The sequence below is a fragment of the Hipposideros armiger genome, unplaced genomic scaffold, assembly GCF_001890085.2.
Source record: "Hipposideros armiger isolate ML-2016 unplaced genomic scaffold, ASM189008v1 scaffold_423, whole genome shotgun sequence".
Taxonomy (NCBI): Eukaryota; Metazoa; Chordata; class Mammalia; order Chiroptera; family Hipposideridae; genus Hipposideros; species Hipposideros armiger.
The window spans coordinates 1,592,424-1,612,021 of NW_017731773.1; the positions used below are offsets into that span (position 1 = coordinate 1,592,424).

Below are 19,598 nucleotides of genomic sequence, written 5' to 3' on the forward strand. Positions count from 1 at the left end.
CTGATCTCCTTTCTTGTGCTGGCATTTCTTTGTGAAGCCACTGTAAACAGTGAAGGCAGGGCCCTAGGTACTGAGCTGGAATGACCCCTCCCTTGGACCAGGCTTTCAGCAGCGGAGTCTCAGAGTTACAGTCATCCCTTCCAGCTTGCTTTAGTGCTGGAAAGGTCACCAGCCCACTCTCCTTACTTACCCAGGGAGGGATAGGAGACCCAGAGAGAGGAAGAAATCTGCCCAAGGCCAGGCAGTGGTTGGGAACACAGCTCCTGCCTGGAGTACCCACCTTTTTTCCAGCACTCCGAGCCTTCCCACAGCTGCCCCCTGCTTATTCGTTGGCCTCCCCCTAGCCATTTTATAACATTGTGCCTCAGTTTCTCCATCTGTAAAATGGGGGTGATAATATCTACTGCACATGTTGTTATGAGGATTAAATGAAATCAAAGGCAGGCCTGTATGTAAAGAGTTGAAGCCCCATGCTTGGGACATAGCTGTCCCTCAGCAGAACCAAGCTAAATCGAATTAGATTAATGTCCCATGCTGGCATTCCAGGTCCTGTGCATGCCAGCTGTTTGGGGTGGGTGAAGGCTTTCCCCCCGCCCCGCTGAAGATGAGGAACGGAAGGCACTGAAACTACAGAGATCCTAGTCACTTCTTCCCCATCACCTGGAGCTGGTGATGTCGGCAGGGCGGGCAGAAGGTTGAGACTTGTCTTGATGACTAAGAACTCAGCGCTGTGGGAGTCTGGTTAATCAACAGCAACAAAACTTCCCTTGGCTGTTTGCAAACAAGGGCCACCCCCAGAGGAGGAAGACCAGAGTTGGGGGAGATGCCCCAGGGCTGCTGCAGAACCTCGTTGAGCGATGGTGGCAGTGCCAAGAAGCTGGCAGGGTGGTCATGAGCCATGGCTACAGTTCCCTTGGGAACACACAGCTTCCATTACCTGGCCGCTGTTTCTGCACACCCCTGCCTCTCCGCACCCCGCAGCCTTCCCCTGGAACTGAAAGCTGATTGCAGATGCCAGACTCCTCTTGAAGGAGTCTCTTCCCGGGAGTGGCTGATGGACTTATTGTAAGAAGCCAGGAGGAAGTGCCCGGCTGATGTCAGAGCACGCATAACCTTAGTAATGCTGATGGTCCTCGGACAGACTCTTCCAGGGCTGAGGGACATTCCAGAGCCTCCTGGGAAGGTGTCTGGGGGCTAAAAAGCAGACTGGGAGGGGGGGTGCGCTGAGTCAGTGTTCTCAGCCCCGCCCTGCCCAGCCCGGCAGACAGAAACACAGCAAAGGAACCAGACACTCCCCTCCCCTGACAGCCAGGGCTCAGATGTCTTTTTATGTCTCATGTCTCCCAGGGGAACCAGCCGGGGTGAGAATTTCATATCTAAGGGAAAAACTGTACGCAAAAATTAGTACGAAAAGTAGTTATCAAAACTTCTGCCAATGACAGTGTGAAGTATAAATTTGGTGCAGCCTTCCCTGATGGCAATCTGGCAACGTATTTAGAAAGTGTTAAAAAAAAATGCTCAGACTCTTTATTCAGAAAAATGTGTATGGAGTGAACAACCCCACTCTCATCCCTGCCCCCCCCCGGCCCCCCGGGGAATGAACAGCCTCTGTGTAGGGAAGTGCGGCGATGTCCGCAGCAGTGTTATTTATCAAAGTGAAAAACGGGGAGCTACTTGCAATCTGACCCCTTTAGAATGGCCCGCTCAGTTGGGGCAGACCCGTTCAGTGGAATATTATGCAGCCATTTAAAACAATTAGGCTTTTCAGTCATTTTTACTGAGCGCTGTGTGTATCCCCTGACGCTGGGACCTGAACGCCAAATGGGATCTGGGTCTCATCCTCTGCCTGGAGCCTGTAGTTCAGAAAAGTGCAGACCTTAGAAGGAAAAGGAAACTTGGAAAATGCTTATTATATGATTCTAAGCGAGAAAAAACAGAGTAGAAAATTATATGCACTCTGCCTTCCACTGTAACCGCAGCAGGTGTCTGTGGAACGCCGACGGTGTGTCAGATGCTGGGCTACGGGTGTCCTGTGCTTGCTGTTTAGTTCTCACAATAACCCAGTGGGGTAGGTTTTAGTACCGCTCCGTGGTCACAGGAGGAAACTGAGGCACGGAGGAAATGACTGAGCCAGGATTCAAACCCAGGACTACCTGGCCCCCAAGCCCAGTTTTAACCATTGGCATACACTCTTTCTTTAATAGAGAAATAATGTCTGCTCAAAGTCAAGTACCAAAAATAAAATCTGGGCCAATGACAAGAAGGGTGGTAGGATTGGGGGCTTTTTCCTCTCTTGGTTTCTACTACATTTGTATGGGGGGGGGGAAAGAAGGCAGTTAAAAAAACAACCCAGACACCTAGAATTTGCAGCAGATGGGGACAAATGAATGGAGAAGCTAAAAAAAACGTGGGGTAGAGTTAATAATGCATGCCTTGGCTTAGAACAGGGAGATAGAATGATTTAGGAGCAAGAAGTGAAGCTGGGAGAATTAGGGTTATCGCCCCCCAGCCATTCTTGCTGAATCTTTTTATTACCTAGTGCTTAAATACCCATCTCCTCAGTGTTTGCATTCCTCTCATTTTTCAGACTACAGGAAATGACAAAGGGGGGAAAACCCTGTTTGCTCTCCACCCTGGAGCGCTAGGAGAGGGTTATCTCTGCCAAATTCTTTCTCAGGTCATAAGAGGTTTTAGGTTCCCTTTACCTGAGAGCCTGGAAGCACCACTGAGTCCAATCTCCCTGGAAAATGCAGAAAGGAGTCACTGTCTAGAGATTTGAAAGCAAGGTGGTTTTACTGGGGAGATGGTTGCCTTGGTCCCCTGCAGAGACCTTTGGAAATAGGAGAGCCATTTTCCCTGTCAACACAGCTTTTAGAAAGTAGGCACCCCTGAACAGGGACGGCAAAGGCACAGAGGGAGCTGGAAGGGGAGAGGGGAGAGAAAGGTACCATTTGTTCAAATAGCTATTGAGCACCTAGTGCCTGTAGGTGTGAGTCTGTAGCAGCGAAGAGTGAAAGGAACTTACAGTCCAGCCGAGGGCTGTCCAAAACCCCACCCTTCATGTCCACTGAGGAGCGTGGCTTCCTGAGAACTAGAAGGTGGGAGCCAAGAGCCAGAGCACCCACTATGCTCAGAGGTTGAGTGCCCAAGTCCTGCAGCTAGGGGTCAAACTCATGCTTGCAGAGCAGGGTGCAGAGCCCTGCCTGTCCCCTCCACGGGGTCCTTCCCAGCTCTTCCATGATGGGCTATTTCAGGGGTGTTGGAAGATGTGGACTCTAACTGAGTCAGGATTACTTAATATGTGACTCTTAAGTCCAGAATGTTGTTCTCCAACTTCAAGAAACTGTTTATTACCCAGAATCATGCAAGGATACACACTTTTCATCACGGCAGAATGCTCCTTACTGACCACATTGAAACAATTGCTTAAGGATCCGTCTCTTACCTGCTTTTCATAAGAATTATCATTAATTTACACGAGAAGAAAGTCTGTTTGGATATGCTTAATGTGCCCTGTTCTTCCCCTCTGAATTACACCTGATCTATTTATTTACTTAGTGAAACGGATCCGTGATATCAGGCACTGCAGAGGTCTTCCCTGTGATCCAGTCAGGGAGGGGCCCCACGCTCAAGGAGCTGATGGTGTAGGCAGGAGAGGTCATTACAATCCAGTGGGGAGGGGACTGCAGGAGAGTGAGCAGCTAGGGGACTGTGGAGTCTGGGAGGACCAAGGAAGGTGGCCTCTATGCTCGAAGGACTTGAAGGAAAAGCAGGAGTCAGCCAGGTAAAGGTGAGGGAAGGCACGTGGGAGCGGGGTAAAGGCAAGAGGACTTCAGGTAAGAACAACATAGTAAAGGCCTATAGGTGATCGAATCTCAAGTTAAATCATTAAAACTGGAAAATCACGTAAGTCTTACATGTGCTTTACTCTGGGTTACTATGAGAATCAGATCAAACAAAATCCAGCTTTCTGCTTCCTCTGGGCAGAGCTCTTGGGCCCTTGGCTACCTGGCAAATCCTCCACTTACCCTGTGACCAGGGGACAGCTGGCAGCCTCCATACAAACCATCAGTGAAGTGTCTAAGATAGAAATGACCTTGACGTTATAGTGCCTGGTGATATTGTGCATGCTTGAACTAAATTCTAACAATCAGAAGGCAACTTATTTTTACATTTCCAGTCAGAGTTTTGCTAGAATTCTGCAAAAGCCTCTTTCTAATGTCTCAGTTTTCTTTTTCTTTCACTGACGTTTTGATCTTAATAATCTCTTGCACCTATATAGATATGATAGTACTATATGTTTGTGTGTCTGTATATCTACACACACAAACACACACACACCTATTGGGTTCACATCTCAGCTCTATCTCACACTGAGTTTGTGAATGAACTTTCAGATGCTGTTTTCCTGAAAAATAGGGATATGATGATGCTCACTTTGGAGGGTGTTCAGGGTTACATGGGATCTTGTTTCTAAAGAGCTCAGCGCAGTGCCTGGCACCATGTTAGCTTTGAATAAATGGTAGCTATTATGTGCATGGGAAAAAAAAAAAAAGACTGTCCTAACATGTTGGCAGCATTTATCTCTGGTGGGTGGGATTATGGTTACAATGAACATCTATTAATTTTGTAATCAGACAAAAAGAACAATAAATATTATTATTAATTTAAAAATCTGGCTTTGGCTTTGTTGGAAGGAACCTGCAGTTAATGGCAGTGTTGTTACCAGTCAAGTAAGACAAGGCCTCCAGTTTTATACCAGAACCTTTAAAGAAAGACACCACCTCTACCTCCAATCAAATAATAGGGACTATAACAAAGGGAGATACTTGGTCATGAATCTAGAGAAATTTCGACCTCATCCAACCTTGCAGTCCTCTTGACCACTGCTGTCTGGAGGGCAGGCAGGGGCATTCAGAGAAAGTAACTCAGATTATGGCATTCTCTCGCATTGGGAGGGTTATCTGCGGTTCTTAGCTAGAACCCTCTAACTCTCCAGGGAACCATTCCAGGAGAATGACATTTATCCTCCACTGGGCCTTCACTTAGGCATCTCTATTAGAAAATGAAACACACACTAGCCCACTTCCAGTAGGGGGGCTGTGAGTGGCCTGGCCCGGCGTCCAGAATCATCTGAGGCCCAGAACCTTGGCTCTGTCTGGCTGAGATGCTAGACCACCAGCCCAATGTCTGGGCAGCAGGCAGCAGGAGATAGAACCTCCTGGAGCTACGCGACCCTCTTCAGTCCTCTCTTTGCTCCTCCTGGGCCAAGCAGGAAGGGGCAGAGCACCCACCCTCCTCAGATTATCTGCAGAACCATCAGCCTGCCCTGGGCTGGCTTCTGAGCTTCTTTCTTTCTCCTCCTTCCGCACCCTGGAGGGGGAATCTTGCTACTGACTCCAGAGTAAAATGCCGCCTCTGTTTGGGAGACAAAGAACAGAGTGGCTCCTCCGGGTCAGCTGCCTCTCCTTGGCTGGCGGGCTCCCTGGCCTCCCCTAGGCATCTCTGAGGGCCTTCGGGCTCTGCCCTGGGCACTGCTGCACTCTGAACTGTTTTCACTGGAGCTGAAAGGAATATTTTACCTTAAAAAATCCCAAGCACTTTTTCTGCTCTGGAAGATATTAACTTGCCTGGGGGGAGGTGAGGGCCATGGGGGTGCCACGGCTGGAGAGACAGCCAGGCTTCTGTAGTCCTACTAGATAGAGCTAGTGAGAGCATGTGTGTGGAAACATGTGATAATATGTGAAAGTGCATGTGTGTGCACACTGAGAGTGTAAGAGCATGCGTGAAACTGTGTACTGGGGTTTAAAAGAATGTGTATACTAGAGTGTGAGGCAAGGAGTCGCAGAGCATGTGAGAGACTGAACATGTGGAAGTGTGTGCGTGTACTAAGGAGCGTGTGGGAAAGCCTGCATGCTGTACGATGTGAATGCACGTGTGAATGTGAAAGTGTATACGTGTACTAGCTAGAGTAAGAGCGTGTGTGAAAGCAGGTGCGTGTCAAGAAAACCTGTACTAGAGTTTGTGTGTGAAGGGCAGTGAGGAGACACATGTAAGTGTATGTGTGAATACTAACTAGTGCGCCTGAAAGTTTTGTGCTAGGGTTTGAGGATGTGCGTATTAGCATAAGTTGAAGAGCAAAAGTACGCATGGACGAAGTATGCATGGGAATGTGTCCGTGTGTACTAATTAGAGCATGTGTGAAGGATGTGTGTACTCGTGTATGAGAGTCTGTGCACAGAAGCATGAGCACGTATGACATGCGTAGGCTCCGGTGGGCGAGCGCGCACGTGTGCATTAGCATGTGCGGGTTGAAGGAAGCCGGTCTGGGCGGAGCACCGGCGGCCTCGGAGTGGGCAGCCCTGCGTGTGCGTGTCTGAGTGCGCGCGTGAGAGTGTGCAGGAGCGCGCGCGCGCGCGCGCCACCGCCGCCGCCCCCTGCTGGGTTCGAGCCGGTTGCCATGGGAACGCGCCGCGGCCCGAGTTAATCATTTCCTGTGGAAAGTGTGCGGGAGGGGCGGAGCGGGGCGGGCCAAGGAGGCAGCGGCGTGGAGCTGCCTCCTGCCCGCTGGCCGGGCCGGGCCGAGCGCCCGGCGCTGCAGCTACGCCGGGATCCTGCCTCCGCCAGGCGGGTGAGTCGGGGGCCCGGACCAGCGGACGAGCTGGGGGTGGGCTGGGTGCTCGGGGTCCTCCCGGCCCACTGTTCGGGGCGCCGCGTCTGGGCCCACCCTGCCCGCGGGACCCCCTGACCGGACCCGCTGAGGGGCGCAGGAAGGGCCCGGCCCCAGAGACTCAGCCCTGCGCGGTTCCCTGCCGTCCCCCTCGCAGACCAGCCGGAGCCGAGGACCTTGCCCAGAACAGGGCACGGGGTGGCAGGCACGTCTCCTAGCATTGGAGCAGCCTCGGGACCTCCGTTCCGATTTCATTGGCCCGGAAAGCAAGACCCTACCGGGAACCGCATGGCCGTCAGTGAGGCCCCCTCCCCTTGCGGAGGCCCCCTGCGCACCCATGGCTCCTTTGACGACTGCAGTTTCAGGCCCTCCCACCACATACATTCCCTGGGCAGTTCGCTCTCCCCCTCGCAGGGCCAGGGGTGCGGTGGGCCAGCCCAGAGGTTAGGACGGAGGGCCTGGGCAGGTGCCCTTCTGGGCAGTGGGGTAACTGAGTGATTGATAGCGGCTGATAGCGGCAGCCTGGGGCGGGGGTCCCAGAAGGAAGAGAGAGCCAGAAGCCACCTCCTTTAACCCCCCAGTTGTGAGTTAGAGCAGAACTCTGGTGCAGTGAAGGGCCTGGTCCTGGGAGATTTTAAAGAGGAAGCTGTTTAAATACTCGAGTACTCCCCCAACCTCCAACACTGATGTCTCCAGGTTGTGGGTGGTGGCCACCCCTGGCCTTTCACATTCCCCAGCTCTCCCTCAGTTTGAGGCTGGGTGAGCACCTCTCCTTGCCCAGGTATATTCCCCATGCCCTTGATAAAGTAGCTGTCTCCTTGACCAGGCAGAGGCTTTTGCAAGGAATGCATTCTCAGAATGGGGCCCTGTGTTTTCAGTGACTGGACTTGAGGAACATAGGGTGATGAGTTCTGCTGTCCTTATGGGCACTAGGGAGCAGAGGTTTTGAACTCTGGGTTGTCCTGGAAAACCCAGGCTATGTGACTGTGTGTAGGGGAGGTCCGAGCTCCTGTCCAACTGCCTGACCTTCTCCCTGACCTCCCAGGGAGACTAAGCCCTCCCCAGCAGCAGTCTCTGGGCAGTTGTCAGGCCTGTCCGTCAATCACTACAGTATCACTGGTCTGGGGGGAAGGGGGCTGCAGCTCTGCTGCTATGGCCTGAATCCCAAGAGACAGTGCCCCTCTCCCAAAACCAGCCTCTCTGCATTCACCCACCCCTGGAGGGAGAGCCCTGAAAAATAAATTTTTTGAGGTCTTTGTATATGCTAATATTGTTCTGAACACTTTATATATGCATTGTCCAATCCTTATACCAACCCCCTAAGATACAGTTCTCCCCAATTTCAGATGCAGATAATGAGGCACAGAGAGTCAAAGTAATTCTCCCAAGGTCACTCATCTAGTAAGTGGCAGAGCCGGGTTTTGAACCAGCTTTTGGTCACAGCCACTGCAATACAGTATCCCCATTGCCCTACCCCAGGAGTCCTAGGCTGGTAGCAGCCATAGCCTTGAGCTAATGTGAGTCCTTGATAATTTTGACCTGCACACTCCCCTCTGCTAAATTCAGCTGCTTTTTCCTCTTCAGGATCTTGCATACACCCTTCCTCTTTCTTCCTGATACCATCCTGGCTGTCTCCCGGACTTCCCTTCCAGAAAGCCACAAAAAAATTGTCTCTTCCTGTCCCTGCCCCTCAGACTTAGCTGATCTCCTTAAACGTCTTTTCCCTCAACTGTGGAATTGACCTTGAATGCCCTGCCTGGCATGCAGGTGGAGCCCATCTCTCTCTCTCCTTGCCCGTCGGGCAGCTGGTCAACAGGCTTGTGTGCCCATCTCTGTGCCAAATAGCCTGGAGAAGAGGACGTCTGGCTGCTCGCCGTGGTTCCTTCAACTCCACACTTTCCCTTCTCCAGTTCCGCAGTGGAGCCGGCCCACATACTTGGATTAACCTCTGCCCCATTCTTTGGCCCACAGTCTTACCCCTGTCCCAGTGAGACTGCACCTGGGAGCCTCCTCTTTGAAGTTATCTTCCTCAGTCAAGGAAGGCAGAGACCATGAGTCCCTAGACAGGAGCCTGGCATTCTTCCAGGGCTCAGCTCCGTGAACATTGGTCACCGGATCTTCAGGCCACCTGTCCCTGCACTCTTACTTCTTTTGCCTCTCGATGCTGCAATCATTCTTTTCCTTCTGTCGACCTAAGATGCTCCAATCTCTCCTAAATACCACGTCTGCTCAGTTCATCTTCTCCTTCCCACCCTAGCCAAACTTCCCAAAGAGAAGGAAGTGGCGGCTTCCTGAACCTCCCGCCCACCCCTTGGTTTTGCCCTCTGTTTTGCTCCCCAGATATTCTCCCTTAAAGAGCCCTCAGGGGCTTTCTTCCAGTTTGACCTCTCTGTGGCATGGTTCACTCACTGGTCGCCTCTGAGGACTGTGCACCTGCCTGGTGCTCCTTTCACCTTGTTCTCCAGCTTTCCTTCTCACCCGGAGTGAACTCTGTCCTCCCTGGTTGCCTCTCGTCTTGCACGACCTTTGGTGATTGCATCCTCCCCTGTGAAATAATGGCCTCCCAGCTCTGAGTCTCCATCTCCATCCCTGCTCTCTTCCAAGTTTCAGCCTGAGCCTTGGCATTCGTTCATTTCAGGACATTCAGCCAACAAGCCATTGCTGAGTGTTTGGTGTGAATGTAGCTGCAACTCCAGGTTGGGTGTTGTGGGCTTCAAAGATGAACATTCTGTGAGCTCCGCCCTGGGGAACCATAGAGGGTCAGGGGAGATGGACACTGTTCAGACAGATCTCTTCACTGCCTGGTGGAAAGCAATCAGTGCAATGAGGGATGGAATAGGTGGTCTTTAGCCTAGGTAGCACCATTAGAAGTCCTTGGGTATCTTCAACTCCATTTTGAAGCCAAAAGCAAACTCCATGTCACCTCTCTGAGATGACTGGGCTTCTTCTGTAAATTGCATCACTGTCCAAGTCTAGGACTATAGCTTGGTCACCATAAAAGCCCTCAAGGCTGCTTTGCACACATAGGTGCTCAATAAAGAGATGTGCACTGAATGCTGGGAGTCTGTTATGTTGATTTACTCAGTTTATAAGGGACCTATAGGCTTTGCATCTAGACCACCCCCATTTCCCCACAGCTCCTGGTGCCTCCCTGCAGCCTGTTTGACTGTGAAAGTGTGTTGAAGTATTCACCTTCCTCCTCACAGGGAGCTTTGAGGATATGTTTCTCCTGATCAAATAGGACCCCTGGCAGGTGCTTGGCACACAGCAGGCACTGGATAAATAATAATTAAATGAAGAATTTAATTTGTATTTCAATGTCTAGCTGGTTGCCTGCCATGTTGTAAGACCAGAGTAAAGCTAGTTTGAATACATGAATGAACTGACTTGAAGAGAATTTGATATATGTGGGGCTGTGACCTGGCGTGTCTTCAGGCTTCCAGGCTCCAGCTGGAGGGGTTGAGATGTGGGGTTTCTACATTTTGCTGCAGACACACCTGATCAGCTCCTTGCGCACTTCTGAACCTCCCTACTTGGTAACACGCACAAGCACCCTGAAACGGTGACAGGCCCCGTTTCTTCCCGTGAGCCCCCGGGATCCTTGGGGAACAGTGGAGTTGGGACATACCCTCTAGATGTCTGCTCCCATCTGCCAGTGCGGGCCAGTGGTCTTCAATCTCATCTCCCCTTGCTCTCTCCGCAGGCTGCCGGGCTCCGGGAGGAGGCCGCTGAGCCCCAGGCCATGGTCCAGTCTCGCCGGACCTGGAACCTGGGAGCCACGCCCTCGCTGCGCGGCCTGTGGAGAGTGGGCCGGGCCCCGGAGCCCGAGCTGGGGATGGCTCGCCCCGCCCCGGCCAGCCCTGCCGCCCGCCCTTTCCCACACACCGGCCCGGGGAGGTTGAGAACTGGTGAGTCCGCATTTTTAAAATGCCTCTTTATTTCTCTTCCTTCCTCCAGATACCAGACATGAGAGCGAGGTTTCTCGCAAGTTCCTAGGCTCAGTCAGAGCTGTCAGGTAAATTACAGGGTCCGGCAGCCCGCCGAGCGGGGCGTGGAGGCAGGGCGTCAATCTCGCTGGGGCTGCTGCCCCGCGCTGTCTGTACAGAGAAGTCGCGGACGCTGAGTTAAACTTGAACGCAGTCCCGAAAGCAGGGGGAGCACGCCGCCCACAGCCACGCGGTCCCAGCCCAGCCGGGTCGCTGTGGCTCCGCGGTCCGCTGGTCCTTGGCGGAGTAGTGGGGTTTCCCTGGGTTCCTATCCGCGGCTGTAAACAAGGTAGGTAAAGTGGCTGCCTGGCGCCCTGCGCGCCACTGACACTTGATCCCGTCTGGGCTGGCCCGCGGATGGCGGGAGGAGTGGACTGAGGCTACTCCGGAGGGAGGCCTGGCGGCGTTTGGGTGCCGTACGCCCCGTTTTAGGTGTCATCCAGGGCGGCTTCTGCAGGGGCCCGGACGGCAGGTGGGCAGTGAAGGAGTCCCAGAGTCTGGGCCCCCCGCTAACCCCCTGGGGAAGCTGTCAACACCAGCTCTCCTTTCTGGGTCATGTCCCCTGGTACCTCCAACATCAAGAAGCGAGCCGTAACTCGGATTCTGGGTTGGGGCTGGATTGTCTGGCTTGTCAGGGCTGGGAGCTGCTCGTGACCCTCTTCCAAGCTGGACTTGGGCAGGTTATCCTGGAAGTGTCAAGAGAGGGAGATGTCTTCAGGCAAGAGGCCTTCAGGTGTTTGCTGTCTTTTGATCTTGACCTACAGGGTGACGGGTTTAGGGTACCAGCCTGTGGGAGTAGCAGAATCCCTCCAGGCCATCAGGTCCAAGCCCCTCAATGTACAGAGGGGAAAACTGAGGGCCCAGAGAGGGCACACAGCAAACTCCTTTTGGGTTCCGTCTCTCCTACCACATTTGTGCCGTCAGTGGCAGCCACAGTGATGCCCTTCAAGGTCTCTCTGCAGCGGACAGTGAGGCTGGGGGGGCCTCCAGGTAAAGCTTGTGCTTTGGGGTCAGGTAGCCCCAGTTGTCTGGAAGGGGCTGAAGATGGTCTCTATCCCACAAGGGTGTCCTAAGGATTACACATGCACAAGCATGGCTTTTCTGGGGAAGGAAGGAAGGGGCAAAAAACAAAAACATGTTCACTTGAAAAATGAAAACCCAAAAACCTAAAACCAAAAACACAGAAAAGTAAAAAAGGAAAATAAAAATCACCTACAGGCCTACCTTGGAGATACTGCGGGTTTGGTTCCAGACCACCGCAATGAAGTGAGTATTGCAATGAAGTGAGTCATAATGTTTTGGCTGAAGGAGGGTCTTGCCTTCAATTAAAAAAAACCAAAAATTCAATATCTGGAGTGCAATAAAGTGAAGAGCAATAAAACAATGCCTATATAAGCAAGTCGCTAAACATTTTATATAGTTCCTTCCAGCCTTGTGTGTACGTGCATGTGTGTGTGCATATAGGTCTATCAATTGAGTGTTATGAGGATTATGTGACTTATACAGACTTTTATCTACTTTTAAAATTTAAGACAAAGGTCAAATGAAACTGTGTGAAATGCTAAGCACGGTGGCAGCCACTGGGTAGGGTGTCAGCCAACTTAGTTGCCCCCAGGCCCCTCAGCCCCCACCTTTCTGGGTACCTGGTACTATGGGAGCACTTTTATGTGTCACCCATTTTGTCCTTACCCCCGGACTGTGAGTTTGGTTCCTTATCCCTATTTTATTGCCAAGGACACTGAGTATCGAGAAAGGCGTTAAGGCCTGGGGAGCGCTTGGCCCATGGCTGGCACTCAGCATATCATCACAAACCAGGGTGGTGGCTCTGCTCTTTCTACCTGTGAGGCGAGCCCCTGCCCCCACCTCCTCTGGCTCCACAGGCTGTGGTGGGGGGTTGAGGTGGGGTGGATGGGGTGTTGATGCCACAGTCAGCCATCTCCCCCACCCAGTGAGAGAGGCAGTGTGTCAGAGGCATGAGGGGATGCACTTTAGTTGGTCCTGAATATGTGTTTGGAGGCTGCAGGGACCAGGCCACCCAGCGGTAGAGTTGGTCTCAATGAAGTCAGGGGAGAAATTGCCACCTAGAGGCAGCCTGGGTAATAAAACTACGGCCCGGGGTGCACCTCCTCTGATGATTAGCACTGCCAGGTTGGCATCTCTTCTGCTCTCTGCAGAGGGTGCTTATGAGCAAGCGCCAGCCCCCAAAGCCACCATGGAGGGAGGGGAGCCCCCACGGGGACTTGGGTGCCCTCCCGTAGAGAATCTCAGGGTGGCTTTTGGCAAGCAAGGAGCCAAGCCTTCCCTCCCTGCAGAACAGGCGTGTGAGAGCATGTGCGTCCCTCCTGAATGCACCTGGGTTGGCTGGAATGTGCTCAAGCCAAGTTCAGCCATGGCGCTGCCCAGTGTTCCGTGACCCATGGTCTGAGTGTCTCATCTATCTTTTCTCTTCTGGGATAGGACGTGGAAAAGACACCCCGGCCTGCGGTGACGAGGACTCTGGTGCCCGAAGTACAGCTCGCCCAGCCCTAGCTCAGTGCCGAGCCCTCAGTGTGGACAGCACTGGCCCTGGGAGCCCCCGCAGGCTCTACCTGAACGTGCAGGTAAGCACAGGACCTTCAAAAACATGAGGGGTCCAGCTGGGTGCCCGACAGGCTCCTCTGGGGGCGGAAGCACCGAGGGACAGCTTGATACCTGTTTTGTGCCTCTTTGCCAAGCAGCACATCTGCCTGTGAGCCAGCATGGATGGAGCAATTTGCTTTATTAGTTATCGTGGGGAAAATCTCACAGGAGATGACAGAAGTTTTTCAGCCACACCCTGGCTGAAGTGTTAAAATGGGAAACGTAGGGCCTTTTCTGAGACGCTGTTAGGAAAACGGGCAGTTTTTAAGGTAGCTATTTATTCTCGCTCGGGCGTGTGGGATAATACTTGTATTTCCACATTTAAAGAGGAAATCCAAAGCTAGACAGAGGGCTCCACCAAAACTTGGGTTCTTGTCTCTTGCTGTTATCACCATGATTTTCAAAAGACAAACTTTACATACATATGTATACCTAATGATAGCATTAATAGTAGCTATAATTTATCGAACACTGATTTTGTGTCAGGCACCATGTATTATATATCTCACATTAGTCCTCATAACAGTCTCAAGGCACAGTTACTGTTCTATCTGAGTTTTATGGATGAAGTAATGGAGGCTCAGAGAGGTTAAGTAATTTGCTATTGGTCGCACAGCAAGCTAGGATCTGAACCACTAAACATGACAAGCTTTATAACACATTATATAAAGAATTCACACAGGGCAGAGATGTAATACCTAAAAACTGAATGCCACCTGTATTTTAGAGAAATCCGCTATTAAGAGTTTGGTGTTTATTTATCTTTCCACTTAATTTATACAATCTTTATTATTTATTTTCATATACAATTCTGTGGCTAGCTCTTTCCCTCAATAGTAAATCTTGGTGATTTCTTCATGTATGTCAATATATAAACATTCTTTTAAACTACTGCATGATATTCCACTTTTTACCATGAATTTTCTAACTGATCCCCTGTATTATTTCTGATTGCGATGAGCTCCTTAAAGATTTATGCAATTCATACAGCTATAACATTGTAATTTCAGGACCGCACAGGCTTGGCAATTTTTAAATGAATGCATTTGTTAACATATATTTATGAAGTGCCAACTCTGTGCCAGGGGCTGTGCTAGGTGCTGACACACAGCAAAGAAGAGATAAAGACCTGACAGTCTAGGGGAGGTGCCAGAGTAATCAAATGATCACAAACGTCTGAATGCAAACCGGACAAGGGCCACCGATGGCTGTGGCCGAAGACGAAGGACTAGCGTTATCAGGGCATGCTGCCAAGGCCCGCCCCCTTTCCCCCAAGAAAGATTGTGTATGAGAGGGCCCACCTTGAAGGGACAGGTGCAAATAGAGGGCAGGATGGAGTGTGGGAAGCACACGTGCCCTTTGAGCATGTCCTCCCTCGTGCAGACAAAAGTCCTGGGCCCAGGGCGGCGCGTGGGCCAAGTCCTGATCTGACCACGGGCCCAGGACTTGATGTTACTTCAGAGATGGTCTTGGGCTTCTTGTTTGGTTCATCTGAAAATTGAACCAAACGGTCCTTCTTTCAGTAAGTTCTGTGAGAAAAGCAGGTCTGGTGCAAGAACAGTTAAACCAGAGAACCCATTTTTTTCTCTGACTTGAGCCATTGGTAGTTAAATCAGGAGACGGTCAGAAACCAGCTGCCCTCAGCTGGGTGGTGGCTCTGTTCTTGAGTTTTGATTATGGGGTGTTGTGTTGTGGTTGCAGCCTAGTCCTGGGGTCAGCACATCTGCTGCAGATCTCTGAGAAGCTCCAGCCAGCAACGAGTTTCCATGATCGTGTCCTTCTGGGCCCCACAAGGCTTTATTATATTTATTGGTGCCTCGAGGTTGGGGATGAGGGGCCAAAGTAAGGACCCAGGCACAGTGAAGGGACTCTGTAGGCTTAGTGACCCTCCCTGCCAGCCTCTCAAGCAGCTTAAACCTGAGACGGTCCCTATGGCACAGCAAAAATTCCCAACCCCCCCAGGGGCCTGTCTGCCCTTCCTGTGGCTTGGCCAACAGGCCAGAAATAGCGTAACCTTTGCTCTGGTCGGCACATGGAAACTTCCAGCGGCCACCGTTGCTGCCACCAGTGACAGGCCTGCTTGTGATGGTGTGGCAGTTGGTTAAAGAGTGGGGACAAAATAAAGTTGGCAGAATTTTCCTAAAAAATAAAGAGATGGGCTCCCCACCCTCCCTTCTCACGTAGAACCTGGGCTCGAGAGAGGGAAGGAGTGGATTACAGACTAACTAGTCTGGTGACATTGCTTTTTGCCCCTTTTGAATTCTCTTTATTGGCTTTTTGATGATCAAAATTAAAAAATCTGGAAGACCACAGAAATAACGTAATGCTAATGGCTACCTGGTGTGGAGCGCTTACTATGCGCCAGACACTGAGGATTTTGCCGACGTTACCACAGTTACTCTTCACACCAGCTCCACGAGGTGGGTGGTTATTATCGTTTCTGTTTTCAAAATGGGGAAAATAAAGCTGCAGGTAAGTCACTTGCCCAGAGTCGCACGGCTCACAAGAGGCAAAGCCAGGCTTCACACCCAGGCCTCTCTGACTCTAGGCTTGCAGCATTTTTTAAAACATAGCATTTGTCTCTTTGCTTTGAATATGGTGGGCACAAAGACACAACAACACATGTCTGTAATCTCTCCTCCCAGATAACTTCTGTCGATGTTAAGAAACAAAACAGAACACTGTAGATGTTTACAGGGTTAAAAACGCAAACACCGGCAAGGTTCAACATGAAATGAAAAGCCGCCTTTCCCTTCTTCCCACATTCTCTCTGGGAAGTTTCTTTTTATTCTCAGAAAAGTTTAAATGATGCATGTTTCTTCTCATACGCACTGCACCATCAACCCAACCTCCCAGAGGGAACTATTGTCTTTATATTTCCCTAGATTCTTTTTCAAGACATATTTTATTTCCATTATCCTGGAATGGGATCACACTTTGTATGTGGTTCTTGCCTTGGACGTCTTTCTGTGTGAGCTGCAGGTGATTTTCTCAGGATGAAAGGCGCTTTCTGCCTCTCCCTTCTCTCTCCCTGCCTGGCTACCAGTCTGCTCTACCTCAGTCTCCTTTGCCTGGGTTCCTTCTTGGCCAGGAGACAGGGTCCCGTGGTCCCTGGATAGCCATGGTGGGGTGGGCCATGGCTTGCCTCTGCGTGTATGGGCCCACATGCCCGCTCCTTGGCAGCCCCAGGCTGGTGCCATTTGGAGGTGGGGGTAGTTGCCCTGAGATCGCCATGTGTCCGGAGGGCTGGACAGGCCTGTGAATAGGGGCTGTGAGCCTGGCACTGGTGATTCATGGCCCGTGGGGCCCACAGGATGCCAGAGTGGCTTTTACCTGAGGATTTCTAAGTGCCCAAGAACCTTTTTGGCTGGTGGAGAGGGCTGGCTACTGATAGGGGCCAGGGGAACACAGTGCCACTGTCTTGTCGTAGGATCTGGGCACGTTTTCTTCCAGTCTCGGGGCCTCCGTGTCCCCCACCAACCCACACAGTGAGGGATGGGTGCACTGGGCCCGTGGTCTTTGCCAGCTCCAGGCGTGCACCATCCTCAGGCTCAAGGGAGTCCCTCCCCGCTGCAGTCCCCTTCATGAGGATTCTGGTTGTGTCTTGGCCGCAGGCCCTGCAGGACAAGGGGTTCAAGAGCAAGAGTCAGGGGACGAAAGAAGAGAAGCTCCTGAAGAGGCAGGCGCCGGCCCCCAGGCGGGACCGGGAGGCCCAGGAAGCTGGTGGCACCATGAATATAGAGAAAACAGGTAAAGGAGGTCTGCCCACCAACCTGGAACAGCCCTAGCTAAAGCTGGAGCTGGAGGGGAGGCTCTCGTGGCATCTGAGTTCTCCCTACACACTGTCCTTCTCACCTGGAGGTGGTCCATCCAAACCTTGGATGCCTTGACGTAGAATCCAGAGACCCCAGACTACCCATTCCTACTTTTGGGACACCCTCCTCCCGGTGCTACCTGGGCCCCACTTGGTGATAAGAGGCTTTTGCTAGCATGGACTAACGTCGAATTTCCCTGCTTTTTGTCAAAAACAGGGTGAGGGTGGCAGCCTCGAATACTCTACCACTGCAGAGAGAGGCCACTTCCCCTGTATCCATGGGCCCACTGGGGGCCCAGAGACCCTAGGACAGGGCTCCACTCTTCCCTAGCAAAGCTGACTGGTTCTGGAAGATTCTACAGGCTTCCTTTGTGGGATTCCCCAGTGGGAAGCTGTGGTAATTGGAATGGCGCATTCTCAGGGAGCCTAAGCGGAAAGTTAGTGGCGGTGTATGGAAAAAAGGAGCTGGTCTTTCTCTTGCTTTCCTCCTTCTGTCACCAGAGTTTGATGTGTGTGTCTGAGCTTGCCGGGAGGTGGAAGGGTCCGCTCCCTTCCCCGAGGTTGTGCCAGAGCCGCATTCGCCCACATTCAGCAGCAGGTCTTGGAGTCTGGCTGAGCTGTGGGCAGGCAGGCCTTGGGAAGGGGGGCGTTGTCCAGCCAGTCGGGTGGGCTCTCCTACTTTGCCAAGAGGAGAGAGGCCAGTTCCAGTCAAGAGTGAGGACTGACTTGTCATCAGGGCCAGCGCCGGGCCTCAGTCTCCCTGAGCCTGAGTGCCCGTGAGGGGGCCGTGCCCAGGCAGGGTCTCCGAGGCACATGCTCTTTTTGAAAACTTGCACTCACGACTGACCTACTAAGAGATGTGCAGCTCCCTCCATGCAAGGGCCTGTCCAGTCGCTTTTCCCCAAGTTCGCCTTCGATGTCACCTCTCCCGCCTTCCTCCTATCCCCCTTAGCTTCTTCAAGGTGTTTTCTCCCCCAGCAAGCACTCTTCAGGCCCATGAACACTGTGCTGAGGTCAGGAGGAACACCGCTGGGAGTGCGCTCTGAGGGTGTCTCAGAACATCCTTTGATTCGAGGGGTGTCCCAGATGACAAGGCCTATTCCATGTCCTGTTGGGTAGCACTCACTCACACCTGCTCATCTAACATGATGCCCAGTCTCCTGAACCAAAGGCGCCTCTTTGGGCAAGGACCGTTGACCCCATTTCACAAAGGAAGACCCTGAGGGGTCCCTCCCATGTCTTTTCAGGGGCAGAAGCAGCTCTTGGACTTGGAGTGCAGTGCATTCCCTCCTACCCACAGCAGTCTGCAAAGGGCTGAGGGCTGTGCTGGTCACATGCTGCCCGTGGCAGCCCCGTGTGCAAGCCTGGAAGCATCCATGTGACCTCACTCTCTCTGGAACGGATAGCAGAAGCTTGGCCAACTGTGTGTGAAACACACACTGTGTCATGTGCAGGCCACATGGGCCACTAGCCAACCAGTGACTGCCCCTGCTTCAGCTCTGTAGAGGGTCTTGAGTTGAAGCTGTCCTGAGGGGTTGGGAGGAAGGGAAAAGCCAGCCTGTGTGTCCTTTGCCAGCTCTCTTTAGACTGGGAACATGGGGCTTCTCATCTTCTACCCCTCCTGGGGACAGTGCTGAGATTTCCTGGTCCGGTCTAGCCCGGAACAAGCCCCCTTCACACCTGCCTGCTCTAGCCCCGTCCAAAAGCCAGGTTGCATTGTGGCTTTTCCAGTCTCAGTGAGCACACTTGCTGCCTCCTGTGGGTTGAAGCTGCTAGCGGGGTGTGTGACTTCAGGTTCAGGTGGCTTTCTTCACAAAGACTGGGGGCCCCCCCAGTCCTGCCCACACAGGGCTGCAGCTCCGGGGACCTATTGTGGGGGACCCCAGAAGCCTTGGTGCTCCCAGGTAGAGGGGAGGCTTGCGGCCAGCTGATGGCCGCTCTTCCTGCGTACCTCTTGGACACCTTGCTCTTGGATACTTCCTTCCGCCTCTGGGAGCTCTGGCCAGGACTGATGGAGTTGCCTAAGGGGAGAGGCAAATCCCCTGCCTTCCACCCTCTCCTCTTCCCTTGTCTCCCTCCTCCCAAACCTTTTGCCCGCTCCCCACCTGCAGAAACTGTGGCCGTTTTCAGTGCCCTTGAAGCAAGCTTTGAGAGGCCTCCCAGGCCCCATTAGCGGGTCACAGGCCTTGACTCTGTGTCTTTGTCCTTCTGTCCGTCTGTCTCTCTCCTGCTCCTGGTGACAGGACAGTGGAAGGTGGTGGCAGGAGGACTCAGGCAGCGTCAGCCCGCCCCGGTCCCTTCTTCCTTCTGCCCGCGCTGTCCCTGTGTTCAGTCCCGCCCAGCGAAGGCGCTGCCCTGAGCAGGCCTGTGTGTCTTTCTGCCCACGTACTGTGTCTGTGTCTGTGTCCTGGTCTGTTGGTCTGTCCTTTGCACACGCATACTCTCCCCTTGCGCCCTCTCTGTGTGCAGGTGACCATTCCCTGTGAAGGGCAGGGGGCCGGCTGGAGCG

At 52.5% G+C, this 19,598-nt stretch overlaps 1 protein-coding gene across 1 annotated transcript in view; it reads left to right on the forward strand.

The window, feature by feature from the left end:
- The first annotated feature begins 6,524 nt into the window (after window positions 1-6,524).
- The window catches only part of KIFC3 (kinesin family member C3), a 40,130-nt gene continuing 27,056 nt past the window's right edge, over window positions 6,525-19,598 (forward strand). Inside the window, exons 1-4 of the mRNA XM_019664464.1 lie at window positions 6,525-6,631; window positions 10,374-10,578; window positions 13,114-13,256; window positions 16,890-17,025. Of these exons, the coding sequence (XP_019520009.1) occupies window positions 10,413-10,578; window positions 13,114-13,256; window positions 16,890-17,025 (445 nt within the window). The 5' untranslated portion in view covers window positions 6,525-6,631; window positions 10,374-10,412. The remainder of the gene's footprint in view (window positions 6,632-10,373; window positions 10,579-13,113; window positions 13,257-16,889; window positions 17,026-19,598) is intronic.